We start from the raw sequence: 25,266 nt of genomic DNA, 5'->3' as shown, positions 1-25,266 counted from the left end.
AAATAAAATTAAAAAAAAGAAAAGAAAGGCGTATATATTTTGGGCTCACACAGACAAACACAGACACCAATAAAAATCAATGAGAACTGCTGATACTTGAGGGATGGTGTTTTATGACAGCTATAAATAACAACAAAAATCTGTTGCCTCCACAGTGTAGATAAGGGTGAATGGTTACATTAGACAAACGTACGTATATTGATGCTACATAAGGGTAACAACCATTCATTGATGTATTTATGGCACAATCATCAGAGGACACTGTGGTTTGAAGGACTGCACAGCGAGAAGCCAACAAACTTTTACAACTTAATGAGCTGGAATACGTCAGATCAGGGGCTACCGATGCTTTATAGTCCAGCACGGGTCCATGTGAAAAAAAGAAGAAAATAAAATTATGACACGTTTGTCATATTGTTTATGGCTCTGAGTCCACCCGCTATTCTTAACACTGTCACTGCCACTTTGATCCCAGTGGAGTATTTGACACGAGCTGCTTCTCTTTTCACAAATGGTACCGGAGCAATTTTTTTGTGTGTGTGCGCGTTTTGCCAATCAGCTCATCACGGCACACAAATGAATCCATGTAGGTAACGTTTGGCACTAGCTGGGTCAGGTGATAAAGACAGGGACAGAGAGAGACGATGAAGAATATAAGAGTGGTTATGATACAGAACAGACAGACGCTGAAGTTGGAAAAATGAAAAAATCTAAATCAAAACACCAAGCCCCACAGTTCCACACCTGGAAATAGAAGTAGATAAAAACTTTGGAAACACAAAGGTAATTACAGGATCGCAATGTACAATATGTCAGCTGTGTGTAGAAAACAGATGCATTCATTTGATTATTTTAAAAATATATCTTTATATGCACATACTCTTTTGTACAGCGGCTAAACACTTGTTTGGTATTAAAATGTGCACATCTGTATCTATTTTGTGTCTTTAAATATTACTATCTCAGTTTGCACTGCTTACTTAACATTTTCTCCAAACAATATGATTCAATAAGGTGAGAAAGGAGCTAGGTGACAGTTCTAACTTCCCTTTGATATAATGTCTTATTCTAGTGGAATGCCAAGAGTTCTTTAACCTTCCTCATGGTAGGTTAGAATATATATTTATATGTATATATATAGAAACAAAACCAAAGTGACATGAAACTTTGGATCCCTTCTTTGCAAACTGGCCAAGTCATAAGTGTGAACAAAAGAGAAAAGTTTGTCTATCTAAGGTCTGCATTTAGATACTGTTCTGTTAAAATGAGAGTTTGAATTTTAAATCATTTTAAAATTCAATTAAAAAAAACCCTAAAAAAACCCAAACACACTGTTATAGCATGTGTGCATGATGTGCTGCTGCTACAGAAGACACATTTGCAGTCTGCTGACAACCAAGAAAGGCCTTTCTCCAGTGAGATTGTAAAAAGGTTACGCAAACAGTGTATGGATGGCCAAGAGACGGCGCATACCGCATGTCCCTCTGTCACAGAGGATTTCTCGAGGATTGCTTGAATTTGTTTGTAGTCGAGTTGTTCATTGAGAGATTACAAACTACTTCAGTCACCCAGATTTTTAATCTTCTTACGTTTGAAAGTGTATTTCATATTAATGACATAAACTCTTGCAAAATAATTATTCAACTTTGCGTGAATCCTGAGTAACCTTTAAAAAAATACTTAGAATCAAAAAAAAAGGAAAATGAAGAATCCATTCATTGAATCGGCACTCCTGATCTGAATGCGACATGTTAAACACCAACCAGACGACATTTCACTGATTAGAAATCAACTGTTGCTAACAGGACAAACAAACATACATACAAATTACATAATAAAATAATTAAAAATGCGATCTCTTTCTCCCTGCTCATTCTCTCCGTCACATTCCGGACAAAAATGTTCACACATTCAAACGAAACAAAGGACAGAGAGAGAGAAAAAAAACAAAACAAAATCCAAGAAGACAGGTGGTACGCATGAGTAAAAGCATCAAAAATGATGCATATATAATGCTATTAATCAGTCAACATTTCAATACTGTCTCTGTGACTGAGTCTGATACAGTGTTTCGTGTCACCAGCAAGGAGAGAACTACACAAGCCTAGGCTCTGGGCCAATATGGACTTAGTAAAGGTTCAGACAGGCACATTTGCTATATATATGTATATATATATATATATATATATATTTACATATATATAATTCAAAAATATACCTGACATTGAAGCTGAAACAGTTTCAGTCTCTTGTCTTTCCTTTGGTAAAGGGTATCTACCACTTCATGATGTCATTTGCTTCAGTATGTTTCCTCTACCTTTCCTTTTGAAATACACAGAAACTGTTTTTGTACCTAAGGGAGGTGGTAAGTGTTAAGCGCTTTGCATTCAAGGCAGCATCACAGCCAAGTTACCATGGAGGACAAGTTCATCCTGGACGTCAGTCCACGCTCTTCTTTTTCTGCACCTTCTGCCTCCTCAGTCCTGGTGCGTTTCTCTGGGTGCACTTGACTCTCCATGGGGTGAAAGTGCATAGGAGTTGGGCCCCCACCGTTGCAGTAAGGATCCGCTCACAGTAGTAAGGCCTTTTTGTTTCTCCAAAAACCACGTGACTGCTTAAGCATTTGAGTGTCAGCACAGTGAATCTTTCAATATGTTTGTGTGGGCGTGTGTAAGAGAGAGGGAACGTGTGTTTTATGTGCATTTGTCAAATGTTAAAGTCGGTGAGAGGCAGGTGGTTGAGGGCCTCGTGCCCTTGTACTGCCTCTCCTTTTCTTGTCCACGCGTCTGCTCCTCTTGCTGCTACTGACGCTCCTCCCCTTCTTCCTCCTCTTGGATGACCTGGATGTCATCTGACGGAGAGGTGGGCAAACTGTCTGGCTGCTGCTGTTTGGCAAGCTCTTTGCTCTTATCCTCCTCATCGATGACCTTCTTCCACACCTTGTGGTTCTCTGTCAGGTGCTGCATGATGCTGCAGAACAACCTGCGCCGTTTTTTCCTCCTTCCTACAACAACACCAAAAATAAAAAAATAAATGTGTTTAGGGAATTCCACACTGGTGTAACTGTAACGTAAACATAAATGATTCTTTATTTTCTCAACACATCAACCGACTCCCCGTCTGACCAGGGTGGGAAATAGTCAGAGTTTGGTGCCCTGATCATAGACTGTAATTAAAGGATGGACGCACAGTGACATCACTCATTAGTTTGTAAAGTCCCATTTATAAGCCTTGATTATTTATTTTTAAAATTTCACCAGACATCACAGGTGGAGGTGGATCCAACTAAGAAACAAGAAACACTGGCCACTCTTATGATTTTTTAAAATCACAACAAACAAATTACATAAATAAAAACAATGTTTGATCAACTAATTATAAAATTATGTACTAAATAAACATCAACATGCCGTATGACTTGAAACCTGGGACTGAGACTGTAAAAGTTTCACAAGTGCTATAAATTACATTTTACTTTCATACAGATGGTCTTTAAGAGAGTTGGCCCCTGCTGGCTATCAGGACGAATGAGATATTTTGCATTGCTTTAACTTTTCAGACCTGCAGGCTTTGTTGATATATATACAGTGTATGAAACTGACTGTGCAACCAGGAATAGAAATAAATGCAACAATCAATGTCAACTAGGAACATTTCTGAAAAAATTTTGAGTGTGCAATTAGATAATAATTATTAGATAATAATTACTGATATAATAATTATATAATTACGATTTGAGTTAGTAGCAGCCAATACTGTTAACAGCTTAACAGCTTAGAACAGAAAGACAGACAAAGTGGAAGTGCTGGTATAGTTTGGTGTAGGTATAAACTCCAAGTACAGCAAAAGTTTTAGCACTGGTTAGCGTAAAGGGACGGTTTAGGTTGGTAAAGACGTTGAAAATAAAGAAAAAAATCATTGCCTTATCATACAAGGACTGTCAGCCTAACAAAACGCATTGGCAGCAAGAGGAATCTTCTAGTGCAAAACACTGAGCAGACCGAGGAAGTTGGAAGCAGTTAAATTTGACCAAAACAAACAAAATCGCTCTCAACTGTAACAACTATCATGGAAGCATGTAATTTTCTGTCTGTATATATAACAAAGTGACAACGGAGACTGAATGAGTTGATTGTTCTTCAATGTGGAGGGGGTTTTTTTGGACACAGTTCTATGCGAATTTCAGGAAAACTATCAAACAAATCGGTACCAGGAGTTATAGCGTGCTATTCTCGACACAGTCACTTTGATATAACTTTTACTGAGGTTTTCTCAAAGCTGCACAAGGAGTACAAAATAGTACAAAAGTGCTAAATACTTTAGACTGTTACACTAAATTAACCAATTAGCTTAAAAACAGGGAGAGGTAAATATCAAAATGTCAGACGAGTCAATGTCATGCCGTTAACAGTCACATGACCACAAAACCCAAAATACTAAGAATACCTGTCTCATAACGACACCTGAAGTGGCTTTATTTAAAATTTGTGGGTACCACATCTTACTTGGTGCCAGCTCTTCTTCTAGCTCATCTTCCTCATCTTCATCTTCGTCTGTTTCGATGTCCACCTGGCCCTCTTCGTCATCATCATCCGACCCCTCTTCAGTGATCCAGTGGCCAGGAAGTAAGCCAGCAGCATCGTAGGAGTTACAAAGCGGTCCTACAATGTGTGTGATGAAGGACTCCTGCAGCTTGGCCAACTGAGGGGAGGAGCGGTCCATGAAGGGGCTGATGGGTAATCCCAACCTGGATTCTTCATCTCCCTGCAGATTAAAACCGCAGATTACAGACATTTAGAGATGAGATTTGATATTTGATACAAACTATATCACAATCAGAGGAACAGAAAGCGTTGCGCAGCTCTGACTTTTTTCCTCGTATGACCATGCGCACACAAAAGCAGATTTGACACAAATTTGAAAGGTTTTTTGAGTGTTGATATTTCTTGATATTTCTTCTTTCCTGGTTTCAGGATCAGTTTTACAAGAGGGTGCACTCTCATTTTACAAAAAAGTTCAAATCTTCTAGAAGGAAATGCTTAAAGTTTAATACAGAGATAAAAATCTATGATCTATGATAACTAAAAACTCTCTGCAGCATTAGCACGCAGTCTGTACCTGTTCGTAGAACTCATTGACGATTCCTTCTGTCCATTTGAGGTGCAAGTCACGGACTTTGGCTGGTCCATTGATATCTGCCAACTTTATGCACACTTGGCACACCAGCAGTCTATCGTTCTCGTTGGTCCAATCAATTCCTGGACTGTTCACATCGTTCACCTGTTTACAAAGATGGATGCCTTAGTACAACTTGTATCGTAGACTCATTATGCCATGTATTGCTCAACTGATTTTTTTTTTAACTTAACAACCTCTCAATGCTTAAATCAATGTTTTGCAGAAAATTATACTTTTTGTAAGCTGTCTGTTCAAAATAATTCATCTCAGACCTTGGAATTGAATTCAGCCAGGAAATCAAAGTGCTTCTTGAGGTCTGTGGCCAGTATAGCCTCGATGACGAGGAAACGAAAACGCTTGAATTCCATGTGATCCAGGTTGACGAGGAAGTTGAACTCAGGTTGGGAAAGGTAGAGGCTCCAGGCAGATGCTGCATGGTGGTTCTCCAGCACTGAGCGGTCATTGTACAGCACAGCCTACAGCGCCCAGGAGGACAAAAGCACAAGGTGTCAAAGTGGCACACTAAAATGATTCCTAAAAAGTTCTAAAAGGTTAATAATAGGGTTGCTCGTGTTGTGCGTATGAGCTGCATAACTTGTATTGTGTATAAAATCGCAAAGGTATTGATTTTTAAATCCCGGGTGATCGTTCTTGAGTTATCGTGTTCACTGTTTAATAACAAAGTCCTTAGATCTCAAGGTCAAAGGTCATTGTTATTCAAACTAATCCAGACTCTTAGTAGATTCACCTATTGCATCAAACTGTCGACAAACTGTCAAGTCAGGTGATGGAGAAGTGATCATTTTGCCTTGTTCTGCAGCCACAGTACTTGTGCACTTGGCAGTCAATGAATCGTCCATAAAGTCGTCCGTATAACAAAGTATTGTAGAGGCAAATGTGAGGCCATCATTCTCAAGCAGCTAAAACCTGGCCTAAACCGGATCATGCAGCAGGACAATGTTACGAGCAAGAAAAAGAAAAGAATCAAGGCGTTTAATGGAGCAGTCAACGTCTAGAATCAACCTGACTGAAATGCAGTGGCAGGACCTTTGAGAGAGCTGTGCATAAATGAATGCAAACCTCAATGAACTGACACAATGCTGCAAAGAAGAGACAAAATTCAATGATTCAGAGGTGGTTCTATCAGCTACTGAATCGTGGGGTCACCTTAGGTTTTCACATTCTGGTTCTGCATTTTAGCCTAGTGTCTGTTAAGTAAATAATGAGACAGTGTAATATGTCATTTTCATCTTAGATCAATCTTAGTATGTAAAACTTTTACTGTGACAAGCAAAGGCGCAGACACAGCTGAAAACATCTACTGGTTGAAAGGTATCAAATGATAACAAATGTTAAAACATTTGATACCACAAAATACTTAAGATCCTTTCAACAGACATAGTGGTCGTCAACATCGTTAGCAATCAATAGGTCCAAGGTTCTTTTCTCCTTTTCTTTTAACTCACTTTCCTAGCACGAAACCCAGACAGAGTGAGCGCTATCGCTGGACATGTCGTCAAAATACAATATTTAAACTGGGGCAAGTGGTTAACTGTTTCATCGCTCATTTACATAACTCACCACCAATGAGGGAGCATTAACTGGCCATGTGGTGACAAGCTAATCTTGCACATGATCTTCATTTGTAGAGATAACTAAGGAAGTCTCAGGAAATCAAATAACACCTCAGCGTAAAATAGCCTGTCAGACAAGCACAAGTGTGGCTCGTGTGTCACGCAGCGGTGATGTAAAGAAAAGTTAAAGATTAACTGAAAAACCGGACACTAACTACATAAAGACAAACCACAAAAAATACCACGTGAGGCAATCTGATACCGAGGTGCATGCAAGTTAAAATTTAACATTATGCTTACATTGCTGCATTAGCTGTAATGCTATCTCTAGTGTAGGAACCTAATGTATCTGATGTTACTATATTGCTAGTAATGTTAATATAATAAATCATACATCTTATGTCCAGTGGCAGTAAGTATTCCTTGGGGTGGAATCGGAGGAATGTAAAAGTAAAGCCACACAATATCCGTCGGGTGACACTTCAGGGAAGCCCAATCAATGCTGCACAGACAGCCATGTGAGTTTCTGTATGTACACGAGGCTTGTCTCAGGCCAAGTGTTGATATTTGCTCTTGGGCTGTTGGTCTTCAGGGAAAACAGGTTCCAGCGCCTTTCAGGCAATGACCATCAACAGCCAGTGAGTAATTCACCCTGCAGACTTTGACATAAATGTATTTTGTACTTTGTTTTATGGAAGATACTGTTAATTTCCACAGGAAGCCTAGAGGACTATATAGACTGGCCACCAACTCTGAGTGTGAGACACCATATCTAACACTGCTGTACTAGCAAACAAAGCGCAGGACAAATACTAAGTGATTTATCCGCCTAAATAGGGGTGTAAGCTGAGTAAGTATAACTAATAACAACATTTTGTATACTCTGTCTTCACCACTCCATTTTTAGCAATCCATGAAAATGGCACTTTGCCTTAACCCATATTTTGAATTCATATTGTTATCCTCTGTTTCTGTTATGTCTGCAACCCTCTGAAGTACAAGCAGAAACTGTACGCTACCTGAGGTGCATTAGTGGCTACTAGAAAGGCATTTGTGCGACCAGGGTGGTCATAGTCGTGCATTGCAGCTGCTACATAAAGGGCCATGAGCTCCAGGGCAGGGATGTTCCAGGACAGGCAGCCATAGCTGTCATCTGAAATTGAGGAGCTCTTGGACGAGGCGTAGGATATCCTGCCTGGAGAGATTCCACTGTCTGAATCTGGAACATAACAAACAAGACTGATGAGTCTCAGCAATAAAAAAAATCAGACAGATTACACTTTTAGCTCTTTTGTAATTAAGCAAAACTAAACTGGAGCTAATGTAAAGGTCTCCATACACCTACATGCACACGCACACACACACACACACACACACACACACACACACACACACACACACGCACACACACACACACAGCGTTCTATGCCAGCGTATTCGCTGTTTTAGATTTCATTTCCCAGATCACTTCCATTTTCTCACTCCCCCTCTCCTTATCAAATGACAGCTGCTCTGGCAGCAGTGGGTGCACGTCAGTGGATAAGCCTCAGATAATTTCTAATAGAGCTTAAATATCATCTGCAGAAACGAGCCTGGGAATCTCTGCCATTTGAGCCAAACCATCTGCTTTCTTTAAACCAACCCGTGAGGAAGAAACTCTTAAAAGCATCAAGCAGCAGTAACAGTGCGGGCACTTCCAAAGCATGCACACTTTAGCTAAGTTAACACAACAAGGCTAATTATGTTTAGTTGGCTGTATTTTTTTTTACCAGAACAGAAAAAAATGAAACTTAGAAGACCAAAGTGTTTCTGCATGTTAATGACATTTGAAATTTTTTTACAGTGTGAGGGAATCACTGGGAGTCAATGTTGTGCGACCATGTGTTTGGACTGCAAACAGCATTGTCTAGAGCAGCTTTCGCACATGCACTACGGCCCTGAACTTTTCAAGACACGGAGTGAATGTAAATGAATGTAAATGTTCAATTCAGGCAGATCAATCGCTGACTTTACCCCGAGACCTATTAGTACAAAGGTCGGATAATATCCGACTGAGCGCAAATCCAGGCCCTGTGTCCTGTCACCTGCACACTCTACCCCGGTGCCTCCCTCTGTCTAAACCAAATGGCAGTATTTCCAGTGGAGGAAACTGGTATGCATGAGAAAAGTGATTTATAAGATTATAATGTAATAGTACAAACTGTTGTTTACCTGTGTCACTCCCAGTCACATGCTCACTGTGGATCTGCTGGAACCCAGGGATTGGTCGAGTGGTCAGGTACCAAACAGCGTGCAGCACATCAGTAGCATGTACCCGATTATGATCTGTGTGTTTTTAACCATAACAGTTTAACTTAAAAATTATTGTGCTTGATTATTGCAAAAATAAACATAACCATGTATAAGATTTTTTTTTAAGTCTTAAACACTGCACAGCGCAACACTCACAAGGAATGTCTCTGTATCCATTTTCCAGAGCACAGAAGTATGTCATGAACTCCCTCACAGGGATCTTGAAGATCTCAAAGAGACACATATCCTGGAAAAGGGTGTATGTCACCTGGGGAAAGAAAAGGCAACTTTACTAAAACACCCATCCGAAAACAGGAAAGCCAGCGACATCACATCAGTTTAGTGCTACAGTAAAACAAAGTAGATTCCACAAGTAATAAAGTCCACAGTTGGCTCAAACTGAATCATACTCATAATCATAATCAGTCATAACTTAGGGAGGAGGTACCGGAGCATCCAGGCTCCACTAGACTGCTGAAAATGTATGAAGCTGTGCCTCTGGGGCACCTCTGCTAATTTTGGTAATCAAAGTTTACGAAAAAACTGGACATATTCACTTCAGACTAAAAGGTTTAAAGTCTATCCAACAGGGAAAACAATGGTCATTATATGCTACTAGCAGAACTGCTTATCAGATATGTACATATTGGGTTTGGAGTTGTTACTAACATAGCTTAGGATCCTTCCGGTCTTCCCTCCTGTTTTGTCCACCAGGTCAAAAATCTGGAAGTTCCAGGTGTTCATCCTCTCCATGAGGGTCTCGTGTTCCTCAAGCATAGGATCTAGCATAAACTCCTGTTCATCCTGATGACACAAGATCATTAGGCTCACTATAGACAAACAAACAACAAAACAATGCAGTATTTTCCTTCTGATTCTGCAGCTAGCCTGCTGACAGTTTGATCAGAGATTTGCAAATATTTTGTTTGCTGGTCACCGCTAATGTACCCTTCTGCTGATAGCAGGACCTCGCATGGCGTATTAAAACGGTGCTAAACACCTTGCTTCGTATCTCCGATAAACTCCCAGGAAGTTGTCATTGAAGGCTTTTTACAGCTTCTTTGGGCATTGCATGGTCTGACCTTGGGAGGAATTTGCTGAGATATCTGATCCTCGAAAGCCTGAGCAATAAGACCAGTTTTTTGGTCTGACTGCTCCAGACCAAAAAACTCCCCAAACGTCTCACACTTGTTGATGATCAGTTCTTCAAGTGCATTTGATTAGCAGTATCTGGCTGCTAATCACCCTCTTAACTTCTACGGGAACAGTGCACTTATGTTTTTTTCACAGGTTGTTCTCCGGTCGATAATCACACTGTGAGTAAAAGCCCTCTGATTAAGCTCACCTCTGATTCCTGAGTCTGCTGGTCTGTGCTCGTGCTCTTCTCCTTCTCCTCCTCTGTCAGCCTCTGGTTCCCCCCATCGTCTGGGCACCCATCTTCAGACACATCCATCTCCGAACTCTCCTCCCTGATCAGAGGTTCTCCTATGAACTCTGGTCCTTCCCCTGCTATGTATAAAAACACAATGTAAAACCACCCAGTAATGCATCACATGCAGAGAAAAACATTAGCACCTTACGCAGCTTATAGAAGTTTTATATTTTCAACCCTAAGACTCGAAACTGTGCCATTGTTCCATAACATCTAACTATATGTACCTGAGCGTCTCCGCTGAGCCTCAGTGGTGTACGGTTGATGGGATTCCCCTGTATCACTGTTGCCCTTGAGCATCTGACGACCACAGCTAATAATCACAGACATAACCAAATGCAATCCATCATATATCTTAATGGCAATCGCTGATAGACTGGATAAAAGATGACAGTGTGGCGTGTCTCTTCAGTTCTGCAGGTCTCACCTGGTGCAGAGAGGTAAGGCGGAGCTACGGAAATCAGGGGAGTTTACTGTGTAGCCCAAGGGTTTATGCAGGTTCAGATTTACACTAGGCTTCGTCAAGAAGTCAGCCGTGTCTGGGAACTCCACAGGCAATCGAGGAACAAGGGATGATGAAGAACCTGTGCCTACAGTGGGAGGACTGTGGCTTGGAGAGGTGACGGGGCTCAGGCTCGGTGATGTGCCTAGAGAGAATAAAGGGAGTGCAGGAAAAGACAAAAACAGAGTCAAACATGAGTAATAAACAGACGTGCAGTGAGTCCGAGGAGCTTTATATTTAAGTCTCACCTGCTCTCCTGGGCCCCGCATGGTATGTGAGGGTGACAGAGGAAGATCTCTGCTTGGGAATGGTGAGCAGGTTTGCATTAGGCCCATTGGACAAACCTGAGCTGCAGGACAAAAACACATATATTAAACACGGGATTTATCAAGAAAATATAAAAAGGGTTTCTTTTTATCAGATGTTATGCATTATCCAGACAAAGAACAACAGTTCAAGGCTACTCTGGCAAGCCAATCACGTTACACTACAGAAACAAAGACAAAAAAAGGTGCCAACATAGCCAATCCTCTCCTGCCATCCAGTGGAGACACACGGTAACAGGCACTGCACCCCACCGTCACTATGGTAATTCAAACCAATTTTGAAATGAATTTATTTAAAGCTTCTAAACCCATTTTTAACACTGAAGTGTTATGCTATAATTAATAAGTCCATTTCTTGATTGTGCATCAAAGAATAGATTTGCTATTCCTTGGTTCATCGAGGTAGCCTTAGTTAAAGAAGTGACAACTGTACTAAAAGTACAGTGATTTATTTACATTTGGGTAAAACTATCACTGCACTTACTTTTCATGATAACTTTCATTATGACTTTCTGGCAATAAAAGGAACACGTTAGATCCTGCAAGAAAAGCAATTTTATCTGCTCCAAAACAGGAGAGATTCAAGTAAGAGATAAATAACGTGCGCTAGCAGCTCTACAGATACTCTTGTGTTTCTGCGAGGTGGTAAGGTAGACGGCTGAGTTTGTGATGAGTACCTGATCAAGTTGAGGTCAGGGTGGGGTCTCTTGCCGTTGTTACGTTCCCACCGTAAAGAGGCGCAGTCAAGAGAAGGGAGTGTGGAGGATGCAGATGAGGTGGAGCTACGCCTTGGCTGAGGGGTGGGGAGGCTGTTTCTGCTGTTCAAACCCTGATTGGTGAAGAAAGATCCAGTGATAAATATATGTTTTATACAGTAACATTAACATCATAAGTTAACTTGGCTGACTATTTGAAACTAGTAATCAGTTTTATGGCTTCAGAACTATTTCCCATCACAAACCAGTGCTGGTTAAAACTATTAATAACTGATAAGGGACTAGTTTTGTGCAGTAGTAACACTTGTTCCCACCTTAATAGGTTTCCTATCACTCCTCTCTACAGAGTCCTCCACCTCATCGCAGGAGTAGAAACCTGGAAAGGGGGTAAAAGGGTTGACCCTGGGGCGGCATGAGCCTGAAAACGTCCCCATGAGGCTGGAGATGCTGCGCAGAACTGAGATAGTGTGTGGAGGCAGCGACGAGTCCATGAGCAGGTCTGACACCAGATTCCTGGCCTCGTTGATGACTGAAAGGTCCACACCGTTGCCGCTCACTGCACCCTGTTGTAAATGCACATTCACTGCACAGGTTAGGGAGCAGAGCTGCAAAGGCAGACATAAAATGACAGTTAAAAGTTTATGGTTTGTGGTGTCTAGTAGACTCCTGCTGGAGTGTGAGTACTGGTTTATGGCAGATAGGTGGCCAGGAATAGTATGAGGTTTATAATCGCGTTCTTTATTTCTTCACGCTCTCTTTTATAAATTCCACTTTCCCATAAATTACACATAAACTGTGCAAAAACATGAAGAAGGCATTTTAAATGATTCTGAATCCGGTCCTTGACGATTTTGGTTTCCACTGACTGTTATGTCTTTGTGTAAATTGCACAATGTACATCAACTTTATATACAGTCACGTGATAGATAAAGATAACGTTTTCACAGGACTCTATTCATCACTGTAAAAAACTAACAACCCATGACTCAGCCACTCGTAGGTCTACTTTTAACAGCAATAACTTGAAGTTATCGTTTTCTTTATGACTTTATCCATCTCTTACATCATTGTTTTTTTTACCCACTTCCTTTACAGCATTGCTTCAGTTCAATGAATTTTGGGCATTTGTGCACCCACAGCTCCTTCAAAGTCACACCGTTTCAACCAGGTTGATTTTGGACACCTTGATGCTTGTCTCTTCAGCCATTCTGCTGCTGCTCTGTTTGGGATTATTGTTCTGCTGTTTGGCCTATTTTAGGCTGAGCTTTAGCTCTCAGTTAAATGGTCTCACATTCACTGATAATTCATTGTCAACCCAATAACTGCAAGGTGCCATAATAATGTGGCTGCTAAATCATCAACCCTCCACCACCATGCTTGACAGTTGCTTGTGTAGTGTTTGTGTTGATGTGTTTGTGTTTGTGTTTGTGTTTGGTTTTCCCCAGATGTGGTGAAATGTATTACAGCCAAACATCTCTACCTCGGTCTCATCTGTGGTTTGTTCGGATGCAGTTTTGCAAACCTAAGCAATTTTCTTCTTAGAGAGAAGATGCTTTGTTCTTGCAACCCTTCCAACGAAGCCGTACTTGTTCAGTCTTTTTGAACTTTAGCATTTAACATGCTAACTGTGGCCTGTTAAGTCTGAGATGTAGCTACTGGGTTTTTTGCAGTTTCTTCAAGCATTTCATGCTCTGACCTTGGGTTGAATTTCCTGGGATGTCCACTCCTGGAAATCTTGTGGCATTTTGTAACACACACTTGAATGCTCCAGACTAGAAACTAACTTCTTCTAGAAACTTCTGCGTTTCTGGTGCCGCTCACACTTGCGTTTACATTTAATCAAGTACATTTGATAAGCAGCACCTGACTGCTACTTACCCTCTTAGTTCCTATGGATGGACTAAGGGTATACTTAGTTTTTCACAGAACTGCAGATCTGATGTGTAATTTAAGTGTTCCCTAATTGTTTCTAAACACTATGTATTGTTTCCAACTTCTTCTTCCACATGATTTCTATTTTCTTGTCTCCTTATCCCTCTTCTCTTCCTCTAGCCTTTTGCACAGCAAGATAATAAAAATAGTGTACGTGGATGAAAACACACTGTCTAGACCAGAAATTTGGATTATTGAAGTGACATGCTATTGTCTAAAGTGAAATCCCCAAAATTGTGAGCGCAATCTGTTACAGGGTTTTATCCCTTCTTTTTTTTAGAGCAGATTTCATATGAAATGCTGTTGTTTGTGAGACACAAGAGCAAAACCTGACGAAAAGGTTGCTGTATGAACAAAATGCGTGTTTTAACTTAACGCACTAAACCTGAATTACTCTCTGTGGGTGGACTACAGACTGACTATCTAAAAGAAACTATATAGGCAGTGTGTTTCCTGAATTACCCACAACCTTAAACCCTCATAAACATGCGAGCTAAACAAAGCACAGCACTGACCTGATACTGTGGTTTGTACCAGTGTTTCAGATCCCAGTCCCATAAGATCATCTGAAAAGAAGAAACAAAGGAAACGTCAGTCAAATGTCATCTTTGTATGTTGTGTGTTTATTTATAAAAGAGAATATGAAATGTATCTACACAGATGGAGCTCGGGCTCTGACCTATGCTCCACTTTGAGCACAATGCTTTATGACCTTATAGAGCAGGCGCCGGTGGGCCACAAACAGACAGCTTCTGCTCGTCTGTTCTTCATGTTATCTAAACATTAAACACAACAGTGTAGTCGCAGATTACATTAGGGATTCCCCGTGCCACAAAATACAAATTTTACTACAGGTATGCTAATGCAGTCTGCCTGAGTGACGGCAGACAGAGGCCTCTCACTGAAAGCAAAAGCAGAAAAGCAAACCACGAAAACCACCAAGGTGCGTCTACAATAGAGCTATGAGATCTTATCAAGCCTCAACTACGTCAATTAGAAGCGCTATCTGTTGGTAACTACAAAGGAGCTCTCACATATTACAGAGCTGCACAGTCAAAGTGCTGTGCAAGTTGTTTAACAGTATGTTTCAGAAATAGCCTAAAGCTTTATGACAGCATATACAAATGTAGCAATTTGTAAGTATTTGAATTTAGTTATCCTCTTGCACATTTTCTGTTTTCCTAACATTTCAGCCATGCACTTTATAAAATATATGCATATGCATTTCTGGGTAGCATAACAAATCACAACGTGAAGCTTACGAACTGGATAAATGTGTGCCAAAAAGTGAACTTTCATGTGTAAAAATCCAGACATTAAACATTTCTTTTGCAGCACCAGCATGCAGTCTCACCCCGTTCCACAAGAGGGAGAACCGCAGGGGAGTATGCCTCACACAGAAGCAGCACAAGTCTCATCTGATCATGTAAACACGCATGCAGCCATGATACCATCAGACATAATTAGGTCACAATCAGCAAAATCAAAAGCAAATTTTTATCATTCTGAAATATTACTGTTACACGGGACTGAGCAGAGGAACACTGAAAAGCAAAAAGTTTGCGTTTTGGCACTTAAATGCCAAAACTAGCTATTTTACACTATATTTTTTACCAGCTGCAGCATCATTTGTTGATTATGTCCATACAGTAATCTATTACTAAGCTTGATAAATAGATCAGTAGATCCATGCCATCTCCTCTAATCACTGACTGTTTCACTGATCAAAGTGGGATGATGGGTGTTTGTCATCAGCATCTGTACAGTGCTGCCAAACATTTAATATGGCAAATAAGCCCTGCCATGGCAACCCGACATAGAGGCCAGCAAACAATGCTCCATACACCATGGCAACGAGATGGCGGGAGACAGCCTGAGGACAGAGTTGTTGGCCTTCTGCTTGTTTACAGAGAGAAATAGAAGGGCCGAAACAGAGAGGGAGATGGGTAAAAGCTGAAGGAGCGGATGCCATTAAAGCCGGGATGGAGAGTAAAGGGCTGAGACCTACAGCGAGAGAGACAAAAAAAAAAAAAACATGTGTACAAAAGCTGCCAAAACCTCACAGTTACACTAGTCTCTTCACTTCTCTCCTTCTCCTCTGCCTTACCTGAGCGCATAACGCACAAGAGCACGGGCTCCTCCGTGATTCTCGCTAAGCTCAGAAACAGGAATAGCTGGATGAATCACTGCTAGCGCCACAACCGGTAAAGCTTGTGTCAAGAGGCACGTGCTCCTTGTGCACGTGACGCGATAAAAATCTTTCAATGAGCACGAAATATTGTCTCCAGCGACGTCACGAAATCATAGCATGGGGAAAGAAGCACAATTCAGCACACGTAGACACCTTTACGCAAGCAGCCGCACAGGCACAGCAAAACACAAGTGAAATGCCATTCACCTCTTTCACCATCATGCAAGCATTGCAGCTATACTCGTCAAAAGTATTGTGCAGCATGGATATAACACGTACATGTTTATCCTTATGAAACAGTAATACACCGATAATAAACATAGTTAATATAGGTAATATGCAACTTTCCCTTCTAATTTTAAGTACATTTTGATACAACTTATACTTAAACGTGCTATGACAGTTTTTCACATTGTGGTAGAGTTTTGTTTTGTTTTTACTCAAACTAATTAAAAACTAGATTTGAATCAAACTAAACTAAACATGCTTGCAGCTTAATTTGACTTTTTCTGACATGATGCCGATTATGTCAGACCACCTGCTTATCTGATTAATTTAATTAATCAACACATTTTTTACGTAGGAGCAGTGACACATTAACAACTGAACATATCGCCTATATGAGGATTATTTTATCTCCAGGACGGAAATTATCAGACGCACGCATTTTTAACAGTCAACTACGGGCAATGCAGGACATATGACGTCCACTTGCTCGCTGTGAATTATCCGGATAATCTTGCATTGTTCTCACATGGAGTTTGTACTAGGGAGCTGCCAACTGACGTCTCCAGAGTTTTTGAGCTTCTCTGCATGTTTGAAGATGGCTAGAAAGCGAGCTGTACAGATAAGAACACACATCAAAACACACTGGCAAATACTGATAAACATGGCATAACATGAAATGTGAAAATAACTCCTCTCACAGGTCATAAATATTTCCTAACAGGAGTCAATAAAACTGTGCAGGCCATTAGGCCTCCGGCTGGTTACACCTGTGTGTCATATTAGCTGGGCTGTGTGGCGCGAGAGGTGCTAGAACTGATAAAAACATGCTAATAAGAGTGCGTGGGGAGGGCAGAGAAACGGTATCAATGGCAGCCAGACAGGAAGGGCATTTGCATGTAGAGGAGCGGGGCACTGCTGACGTCAGTGTGCAGCGACACACACAGCGTCAGCAGCCCTCTGCACATGCACTTGCTGATAATGAGGGCTAAGCTCTGGCTGTCAAGACCTGCAGAGGGGGACAAGATGATACAGCCTGATTGTTTTTAAGACTATATTCAGGAAAAAAGTGCAATAGGGGTGGGGGGTGGAGGCACATCCTGAACTGACAGAAGTGTGCCTGTAGCTTAGTGTAAGAGCTCAGGCAGGCTAAGGAAGAAGCAGACTGGGATTAAAAATTGTCTCTGAACTTCTGACCTTGACAGACTTGCTACAAGGCTTTATCCTACATTCAACCGCAGATAAACTGGAAACCTGTGTGATAAAATATTTTGCTTTACTAAAATTCTTCAAATTTAGCATGCATTACATCACAAGGACGGATTTTCTAATTGCACTTTGTAAAAACTCAGCTGGACAGCCCACAGGGCCAAAGACTTTTGCTGGTCTCAACAGCAGCCCCATAGATCAGCAAGTCCAATGGGAAAAATCAGGGGCCTCCAGATGGCCAGGCCGCCTATGGCTGTCACCAGTGTTGTCAGGGCGACCTGGCAAGGCCATGGAAAATTCTTTGACTGTGGAAAGGAGCTCGTTCAAAATGTCATTCCTCTCTTTCACACTCATCTACTACTTCACTGGACCTGGAATTGTTCAGCGCGTGCCTTGCGCAAGCAAACATCTGCAAGTGTCCTTTGGAGTATTTTTAAATACTATAAAACCGGTTTCTTGGTATTTGTATATATCAGACAAACTGTATTCTACTACAAAGAATACAAGTAGAGTTGCTGCATCCACATATCTTAGACTCATATTTTATATGCAGAAAAGACTTTAAAAGAATTAAATTGGTAAACAGACGTCACCAATTCAGTGTCTGACCAAAGATGAAATATGGTCAAAATTCAGGGCAGGGATAGCTCAGTAGGTAGAGTGGTGGCCCCATGATCGGAAGGTCGGGGGTTCGACTCCACTGAACGGCTACCCTGAGGTACCCCTGAGCAAGGTACCGTCCCTACACACTGCTCCCCGGGCGCTGCACTGGCGGCTGCCCACTGCTTCACTGGGTGAATGGGTTAAATGCAGAGGAACTATTTCCCTATGGGGACTAACACGCACACTTTACAATTCCCTCTTGTGTTCCTGAGCTGCAGCTTTAAATAATGGCGAGTGTGTTTTTGCAGCAGATTGCTATGAAGGCAAGTGAATTTGACCCTTGACCTTGTGCATATCAAATGTCATCACTTCTTGAGCTATGGCTTTTGTTAATTCACAGCGACCTTGATCTTTGACCAACTGATTCCAATCAGACTGAACTTGAATCCAAGTAAACCTCTGTGCAAAATTTGAAAAATGCTCTCTAGACATTTGAGAGAAACACACAGAAGACAGCAGCTGTTAATTCAATGTCTCACTTCACCTCACCATCATTATCTCTATGCATTTTCCACAATAAAAACATCTAACATCTACTATCGTCTGATCCTCAAGAGTGTACTTGCACTTTTTTATCTGGAGTTTAACAAACTACACCACAAGAAAGCATTTGAATACAATATTCTAAAATGCAAAAAGAAATTGAAAGTGGTTTTTTTTTAAATTTCTCTATCAGGTTTCCCCTTGATATGGCAAAATTTAAATTGGCAGACTTTCAAAGAGAGATTTCTGATTTCCTCCGTATCATCTGACGTATCATGTGATGTGTTCATAGAGCATCTTTGAAAACAACACTCCTGTTAGCTAAGAACAGGAAACTGAGGCAAGAGTTTGCATGGCCTTGTCGAAATTGGACAAGAGAAGATTGGGGGGAGGAAACATTGCCTGGTCTGATGAGTCTCGATTTCTGCTGATAACATCGTGAGGGCATGGATCCATCCTACCATCTATCTGTGGTGTAATGGTGTGGATATTTTCTTGGCACACTTGGCTCAGTACCACTTGAGTACCATTTAAAAACCAGAGCCTACATGAGTACGATTGCTGACCATTGTCTATCCTTTTATGTCCACAATCTACCCATCTTCTGATGGTTACTTCCAGCAGGATAATCAGCCGTATCATAAAGCTCATCAGCCTGGTTTCTTGAACATTTAACAATGAGTTCACTGTGGCCGCCACAGTCACCAGATCTCAATCCAATACAGCATACAGGATGTGGTGAAACTGGAGAGTCCCATCAAGGATGTGCAACCAACAAATCTGCAACAACTGTGTGATGCTATCACTTCAATACGGATCAAAATCCACGAGGAATGTTTCCATGATGAATTCCGGCAAAAAGGGTCCAACCCAGTTTTAGTACCATGCAACTAATGGCCATGTGGTAACCAGTGAGTTTTTATGAATTTGTTTTTGCTCTTCCCAATTACATCACCATATGGTTGGTTACATTTACTACAGACTCCACTTCCCACCCTATTGGGAACTGTACACTGCAAATCTAACTGTGTGATTACACCTTTTAAACTACTGGGAACTGTAAAGGCAATCCACTGGTCCATCCTTAATGTAACATCCATCTTATGAGGTTAAGGCTTTAACAATCTCTAATGAAGATAAGCCTAAACAGTTGGTCTTTAGCACTAACACTATAAGAACTGGTTGTGTAAACTACAACAACTGGTACATGCTACATGATACGATAAGATAAGCCCCATTAAATAATTATCCACAATATTTTAGGAGGCTAATAAAGGAGCAGCCCGGAACTAATGGCAAGTACACAAATAACCTCCTAAAAAGTGTCGTAAATAGAAGAATGAGGAGGGCAGATGAGGATAATTGTTATTGTAGCTATTTCTCTCTATTTAGAGTCATTACTGAAAGCTGATCTAAAAAAGATCATTTATAAGTCCAATAATATTTCTTTGTCTCACACTATTATGAGAGTAGGTCCTTTCACATTTTTCTCATGCTGCATAATGTTTTCTTTAATTATTTCTTCATTTTTATAGTCATATAGTTTAAGAAAATCCTAAAGGGGACACTTATATGAGTAAATCATTGCATGAGATATGTCATGTACAACATAAACATTTACTATAGCTCTTTTCTATTTCCATATGGGTGTTGCTACCATCTTGTGAACTATATACTCCATTCAAACCAGTTCTACAGAAAGCTTTTACACTCGCGTGACCTTTATCACAGACCAAGATACCGTGAAAAGTTCCAAATCCTCCTTTTTATTTGTCTCCTTCTAGAAAAACATTGTTGTTTGTTCTCAGAGGAGTATAATTCGTTTACTCTAGTTTCCTTGATAAGTTACAGATGCCTTTTCATGGGACCCCACCAGCTCCAGAGTGTACTTAAGTGAACGACAAGCAAGAGCAAGTATCCACAGATGTGCATGCAAAACCATGTTCAGCCATGTTTTGTGCTGGGCTTGTTTATTTTTAATGTATATGTGTAACAACTATTTAGAATATCTTTGTGGAGCTTTTTGCAGTTTGCAGGCCATTTGTAACATGGTAGACCAATGTGCCTGTGTTAATTCAGCTCCATATTATTGTGTGAAGTTGCACTGGGTTGGGAGTGGTTTTGTGTGTGTGTGTGTGTGTGTGTGTCACATTTTTGGTGAGCCAATGGCTGGAATGGGGTTGGACTAATTAGAGGCAGGTGTACTTGATTGCACTGATACACTGGTCTACTTATAGCCCACACTACAAACACTGCTGTGTCGTTTTGTCTCTCTGTGCAGGTATGTAATGTGATGAAATCAGATATGTTTGGGATGGATGGATTTTGTGCTATGAATTCTATAGTGAAAGTGTCGTTTTGTCTCTCTGTGCAGGCCAGGGCCTATTATATGCCACAGCCTAAAGGCAGCAGAGTTGCAGAGGCTGGAGTGACCACTGGCTATATGCTTGCAGGGTGGTGGGTCTCCAAGGACAACTTCTAACCCTGTTACAGGCAACACGTGGAGTGCAACTGGCCGTGTGGCATAGCTGGCTCTGGCCTTGGGACTGTGTGTTTTTTATACAATTCATAAATGGGACACTGGACTGTTTTATCTTTTATCTCTTGATATATTTTTTTTGTCAATAAATTATCTTTTAGAATTTTATTGACTGTCATCTTTTTGCCCACGACAGAGACGGTTGGTCAGACCTAGAATCTTTCTTTGGGTGTGTTACACATTTTTCACCTAAAAAGCAGCATTTCCAGATTTCCGTGCCCTATAGATAATAATAGTTTTAATAACAAGCGTAAGTGGTCCCAAATGTGATGTGACCACATGTGCCCATTTGTCAAGATTATGTTACAAATGAGACTAATAAAATTTTGTCCTGCAAAAATCACATGTGGGATGAAGCAGCAGAGCAAGACTTTACTGTATGTTGTGAATTAAATGTGGAATGTGAATTTGTCCTCGGAGATGTAATGGAAAATGAGTTTTTATAAAGTTAAATAAATACAACTAAAACTACATCTAAAAATAGCAGCAAAAATAGGAAAAACAGGAAACCAGAGGAATTTGGACAAGACCAAGTGATTGATCAGCTTCAACACTAATCCAACATCCAAGCATGTCTGGCGTACATCAACAAAGCTTTGTTTAATCAAAGACTAAGGCTAAAGACACTTATGGTCGCTCCTTGCAGCTGCAGACTGATCTTCTCATCTTCTATCATTGAGGCCTAGCATGTGATTTTACTATGGCACTTTGTTTACATGAGTTTGTAGATGTGCGGCACACAGCCTGTGCACACGCAGGCGCTAATTCCACAGGGGAAAATTGTTCCTGCTGTCTGTGTCCCCACAAAAAGCAGATGGGCTGGACAGAGGCTAACAGAGAAAGAGAATGGAAGAGTTATAACTAAGCTCAACTTGACTTTTGGAATGTAGAAGGAAAATTATGCGTGCCAAGTTGGATACTGCTGTCAAGGCGTAGAGACTGGACAAGCCTGAGGCATGTGGAAAGGGTGTTTTTTGTCAGATAGTTCAACTCAAAATATTAGATGACTTTTTTTTAACTTTATGTGGCACAATCTGAGGTACTAAACTGACCCATTTACACCCCTGTGTGGTGAAGGAAATGGCTATGAGCCGACACTAAGAAGTTACTTTGTGTTCAACATGGTCGATGCCAAAGAAACTGCTGATCAAATAAAGTTTTAGCAAAAGACACAGAGGCCTTACAAGCAAAAGCATGCAGAACACATTGGAGGAGTCTACAGTAAAAACACGTGGCTGCCTAAGGAAGCAAAGGCAAGAGCAGAAATCACTCAGGCAGCTCTGTTTCTGCAGGTGTGTCCTCAATTCAAGAGAAAGTGGCGGTAGAGGATACTTAAGTGTCCCGGCAGACTTTCCACTTTGTTGATTTACAGTACAACACAGTTGACCTAAGATCACTCTTGGATCTCCCAAGAAAAGATACAGGAAGTCTCTTTGTGTGAGTGTTGCTGCTGCTGCAAGAAGTGTCAGTAAACAGCGAGTACTTCTTATGTCTTTGCTGGCTTTTTGGGGGGCTTTTGTTTTTTGTATGTCATCAGTTTTATTTTGAGTAATTGCTCTAAAATAATTTGATCAAAGACCAGAAAGACATTAGAACGCTTCAGCTTTTGTTTGCCTGTCACACAAGGCGGAATAAATAAAACACACTGCACGTAAAATATGGTTAAAGCCAACATATCTACCACATTGTTTGCTAGACTACCATTTTAAAGCCTTGAATATGCCATTTTGCCTATGAGCACCCAGGGTTTTGGGGTAACCATATTTGCAGGAGAGGGTGGAATGAAAAGTTGTCACCGAAAGCTAACTACTTTTCTGCTGGTACAAATAACCACACAGCAAGCCATCTGTGTCACCACCCAAGTTTTACTCAAAGTGGTTATGCACTTAATTGAGCATAACTTTGAAGTGGGCATTATATTCATATGCAGACACCATCTGCATTCACCAGAGATGAGTGTTTTGTCTAGACCATTAGGCTTTCCGCTTTGACAAAGCATATAGTTAGGGCTGGATCAGGTGACCCTGAATCCTCCTTCAGTAATGCTGCTTGGGGCTTCCCACAGTGCACCAAATGTTTCGTGTTCACTCACCTTCTTCGCTCACTATGTGCTTGCACACCACTCTGCATTTAATTATTAGTTATTAATTTCATGCTGTCTTCCATTGTTTTCCTTCCTCACTCCCAACAAGTCATGCTAGATGGCTGCCCCTCCTTCAGCCTGGTTCTGCTAAAGGTTTCTTCCTGTTAAAAGTGAGTTTAATCTTCCCACTGTTGCCAAAGTGCTTGTTTATAGTAGAGATGGACCAATCTGATATTAAGTATCGGTATCGGTCCGATACTGACGTAAATTACTGGATCGGATATCGGAGAGAAATAAAAAATGTAATCCGATCCATTAAATATCAAAAAAGCACCTCACAAAACTTGCAACATGGCATAACTCGGCTCATAACCGTAGCGCGTCGGAGCAGTATGCATCACGTGATAGAGCGGCTGTGGCGTGCGAGATCTGTTGTCTGGTTCAGCATTTGGAGCCTCGCTACCAAACCGGCATTTCATCTCCGAGAAAGTTATCCCAGAGAGAAGTAAAGAAAGTGTGTAAGTAGAGCAGGGCGATATGGCCAAAAATATTTATCACGATATATATTTGAAAATTTGCGATAACGATATAACTGACGATATAATTGATGCGAGACAAAATACAACTCCACAACATTACTAGCGCAAAAAGACAACCTTCCATTTATTTTCACTTAAACAAGAAGCTGGTTTTTATGTACATTAAAGCTTTATAAAAATTTAACAGTGCAAATGCAAATTCCTTGCTGAAAGTTTAACCAAAAGGCATTTTCAGTAGAAATGGGCTGACATATCCTGAGCATAACCATATATAATATCCACTGAAGTTAAAAATAGGTGCTTTGCAACATTAAACTGCAGTGTGCAGTACGTATTTTTCGGACCATAAGGTGCACGGGATTATAAGGCACATTAAGCGAAACAAAGCAGTCAGATAAATCAAACTTTATTAAACTCATTCTTCTTGCTTCCTCCACTTCTGTACCATTGATTCATTAATGTTGAATTCTCTGGCAGCTGTTCTATTCCCATGTTGTTGCAGTATATTAATGACTAACCTCGTATTGTGGATGGATTATCTCAGTCTCCTGACTGAAGTTTGGTCCGTTTACAGCATCCTGCCATGCGATTGCATTTGTCTCTAACCATGAGGAACCTTCACGTTAACTTTTATAAGTGGAAAAGTGTTAGTGTTCGTCCTCCAGCTTCACTGTTTATGTTATGCTAACATAGCTGTGTCGCTAGCGAGCACGTAGCACATAATTATATACCAGCTAGCCCAACTTCAGTAACCCTACAAACGTCACTGCTGTTTAGTTTCCTGTCTTCATTTATGTTGGAAGTGATAGCAGAGCTGTACGTTTGATTTTTTTCAGAAATCTCTCAGTCAGAACATGCAATATCATGCTTAGGTAACTAGCGAAACTAGCGAGCTAACTTCTGCTAGCTTCCTGCTAACTTCCGCTGGCTTCCTGCTAACTTCTAACTCCGTTAAATGTAATACATTTTGTTTTCATGGATGCCTGGAAGTTAAACTTCATAGTTACACCTGATAAAGCAGTAATGCTGATCGTTTTATTAAAGATGAAAGAATTTAGACAGTTTTTAACTCTCGGTGATGCTGCAGTGTTCGTTTGACCTGAAGAGACGGAGTTTAGGACCCAGATTACTCCCAGATTTAAGAGCATCTTAGTCCAACAAATACGACAAATACGACAATAACGACGGCCGCTTGCATATTCTGCAAAAAATGTGCTTTGTCGTGTATCTGACGGACAAACGCCAAACCAGTTCCACATCACTGAAGTTGCACCATTTTTACAAACCAATTCTGGTTCATCTGTTTCACTCAACAATCGGCCATGTGCGTATGAAAACAAAGGCACTGCGCATGCGCGTTTTACTCATATTCTATGGCAATA

At 40.8% G+C, this 25,266-nt stretch overlaps 1 protein-coding gene across 2 annotated transcripts in view; it reads right to left on the bottom strand.

Moving 5' to 3' along the window:
- Nucleotides 1–8: 8 nt before the first annotated feature.
- The window catches only part of pde3b (phosphodiesterase 3B), a 47,840-nt gene continuing 22,582 nt past the window's right edge, over nt 9–25,266 (bottom strand). The window contains exons 2-16 of one of the 2 annotated variants that reach the window (XM_085269818.1): nt 14,468–14,518; nt 12,335–12,583; nt 11,982–12,133; nt 11,227–11,327; nt 10,904–11,123; nt 10,704–10,789; nt 10,390–10,553; nt 9,714–9,848; nt 9,201–9,312; nt 8,964–9,077; nt 7,772–7,971; nt 5,451–5,654; nt 5,119–5,280; nt 4,506–4,764; nt 9–3,004 (exon numbers count right to left, since the gene is read on the bottom strand). In XM_085269818.1, the coding sequence (XP_085125944.1) occupies nt 2,802–3,004; nt 4,506–4,764; nt 5,119–5,280; nt 5,451–5,654; nt 7,772–7,971; nt 8,964–9,077; nt 9,201–9,312; nt 9,714–9,848; nt 10,390–10,553; nt 10,704–10,789; nt 10,904–11,123; nt 11,227–11,327; nt 11,982–12,133; nt 12,335–12,583; nt 14,468–14,518 (2,412 nt within the window). In that variant the 3' untranslated portion in view covers nt 9–2,801. The remainder of the gene's footprint in view (nt 3,005–4,505; nt 4,765–5,118; nt 5,281–5,450; nt 5,655–7,771; nt 7,972–8,963; nt 9,078–9,200; nt 9,313–9,713; nt 9,849–10,389; nt 10,554–10,703; nt 10,790–10,903; nt 11,124–11,226; nt 11,328–11,981; nt 12,134–12,334; nt 12,584–14,467; nt 14,519–25,266) is intronic. The other variant, XM_085269819.1, reaches the window with a different exon arrangement.

This window comes from Mchenga conophoros, linkage group LG1 (assembly GCF_057382185.1).
Source record: "Mchenga conophoros isolate Kocher_MC1m ecotype Shallow Benthic linkage group LG1, M_conophoros_male_GT1.1, whole genome shotgun sequence".
Classification (NCBI taxonomy): Eukaryota; Metazoa; Chordata; class Actinopteri; order Cichliformes; family Cichlidae; genus Mchenga; species Mchenga conophoros.
The sequence above is the reverse complement of the archived record's forward strand: the minus strand, read 5'-3'. Positions and strand labels throughout refer to the sequence as shown.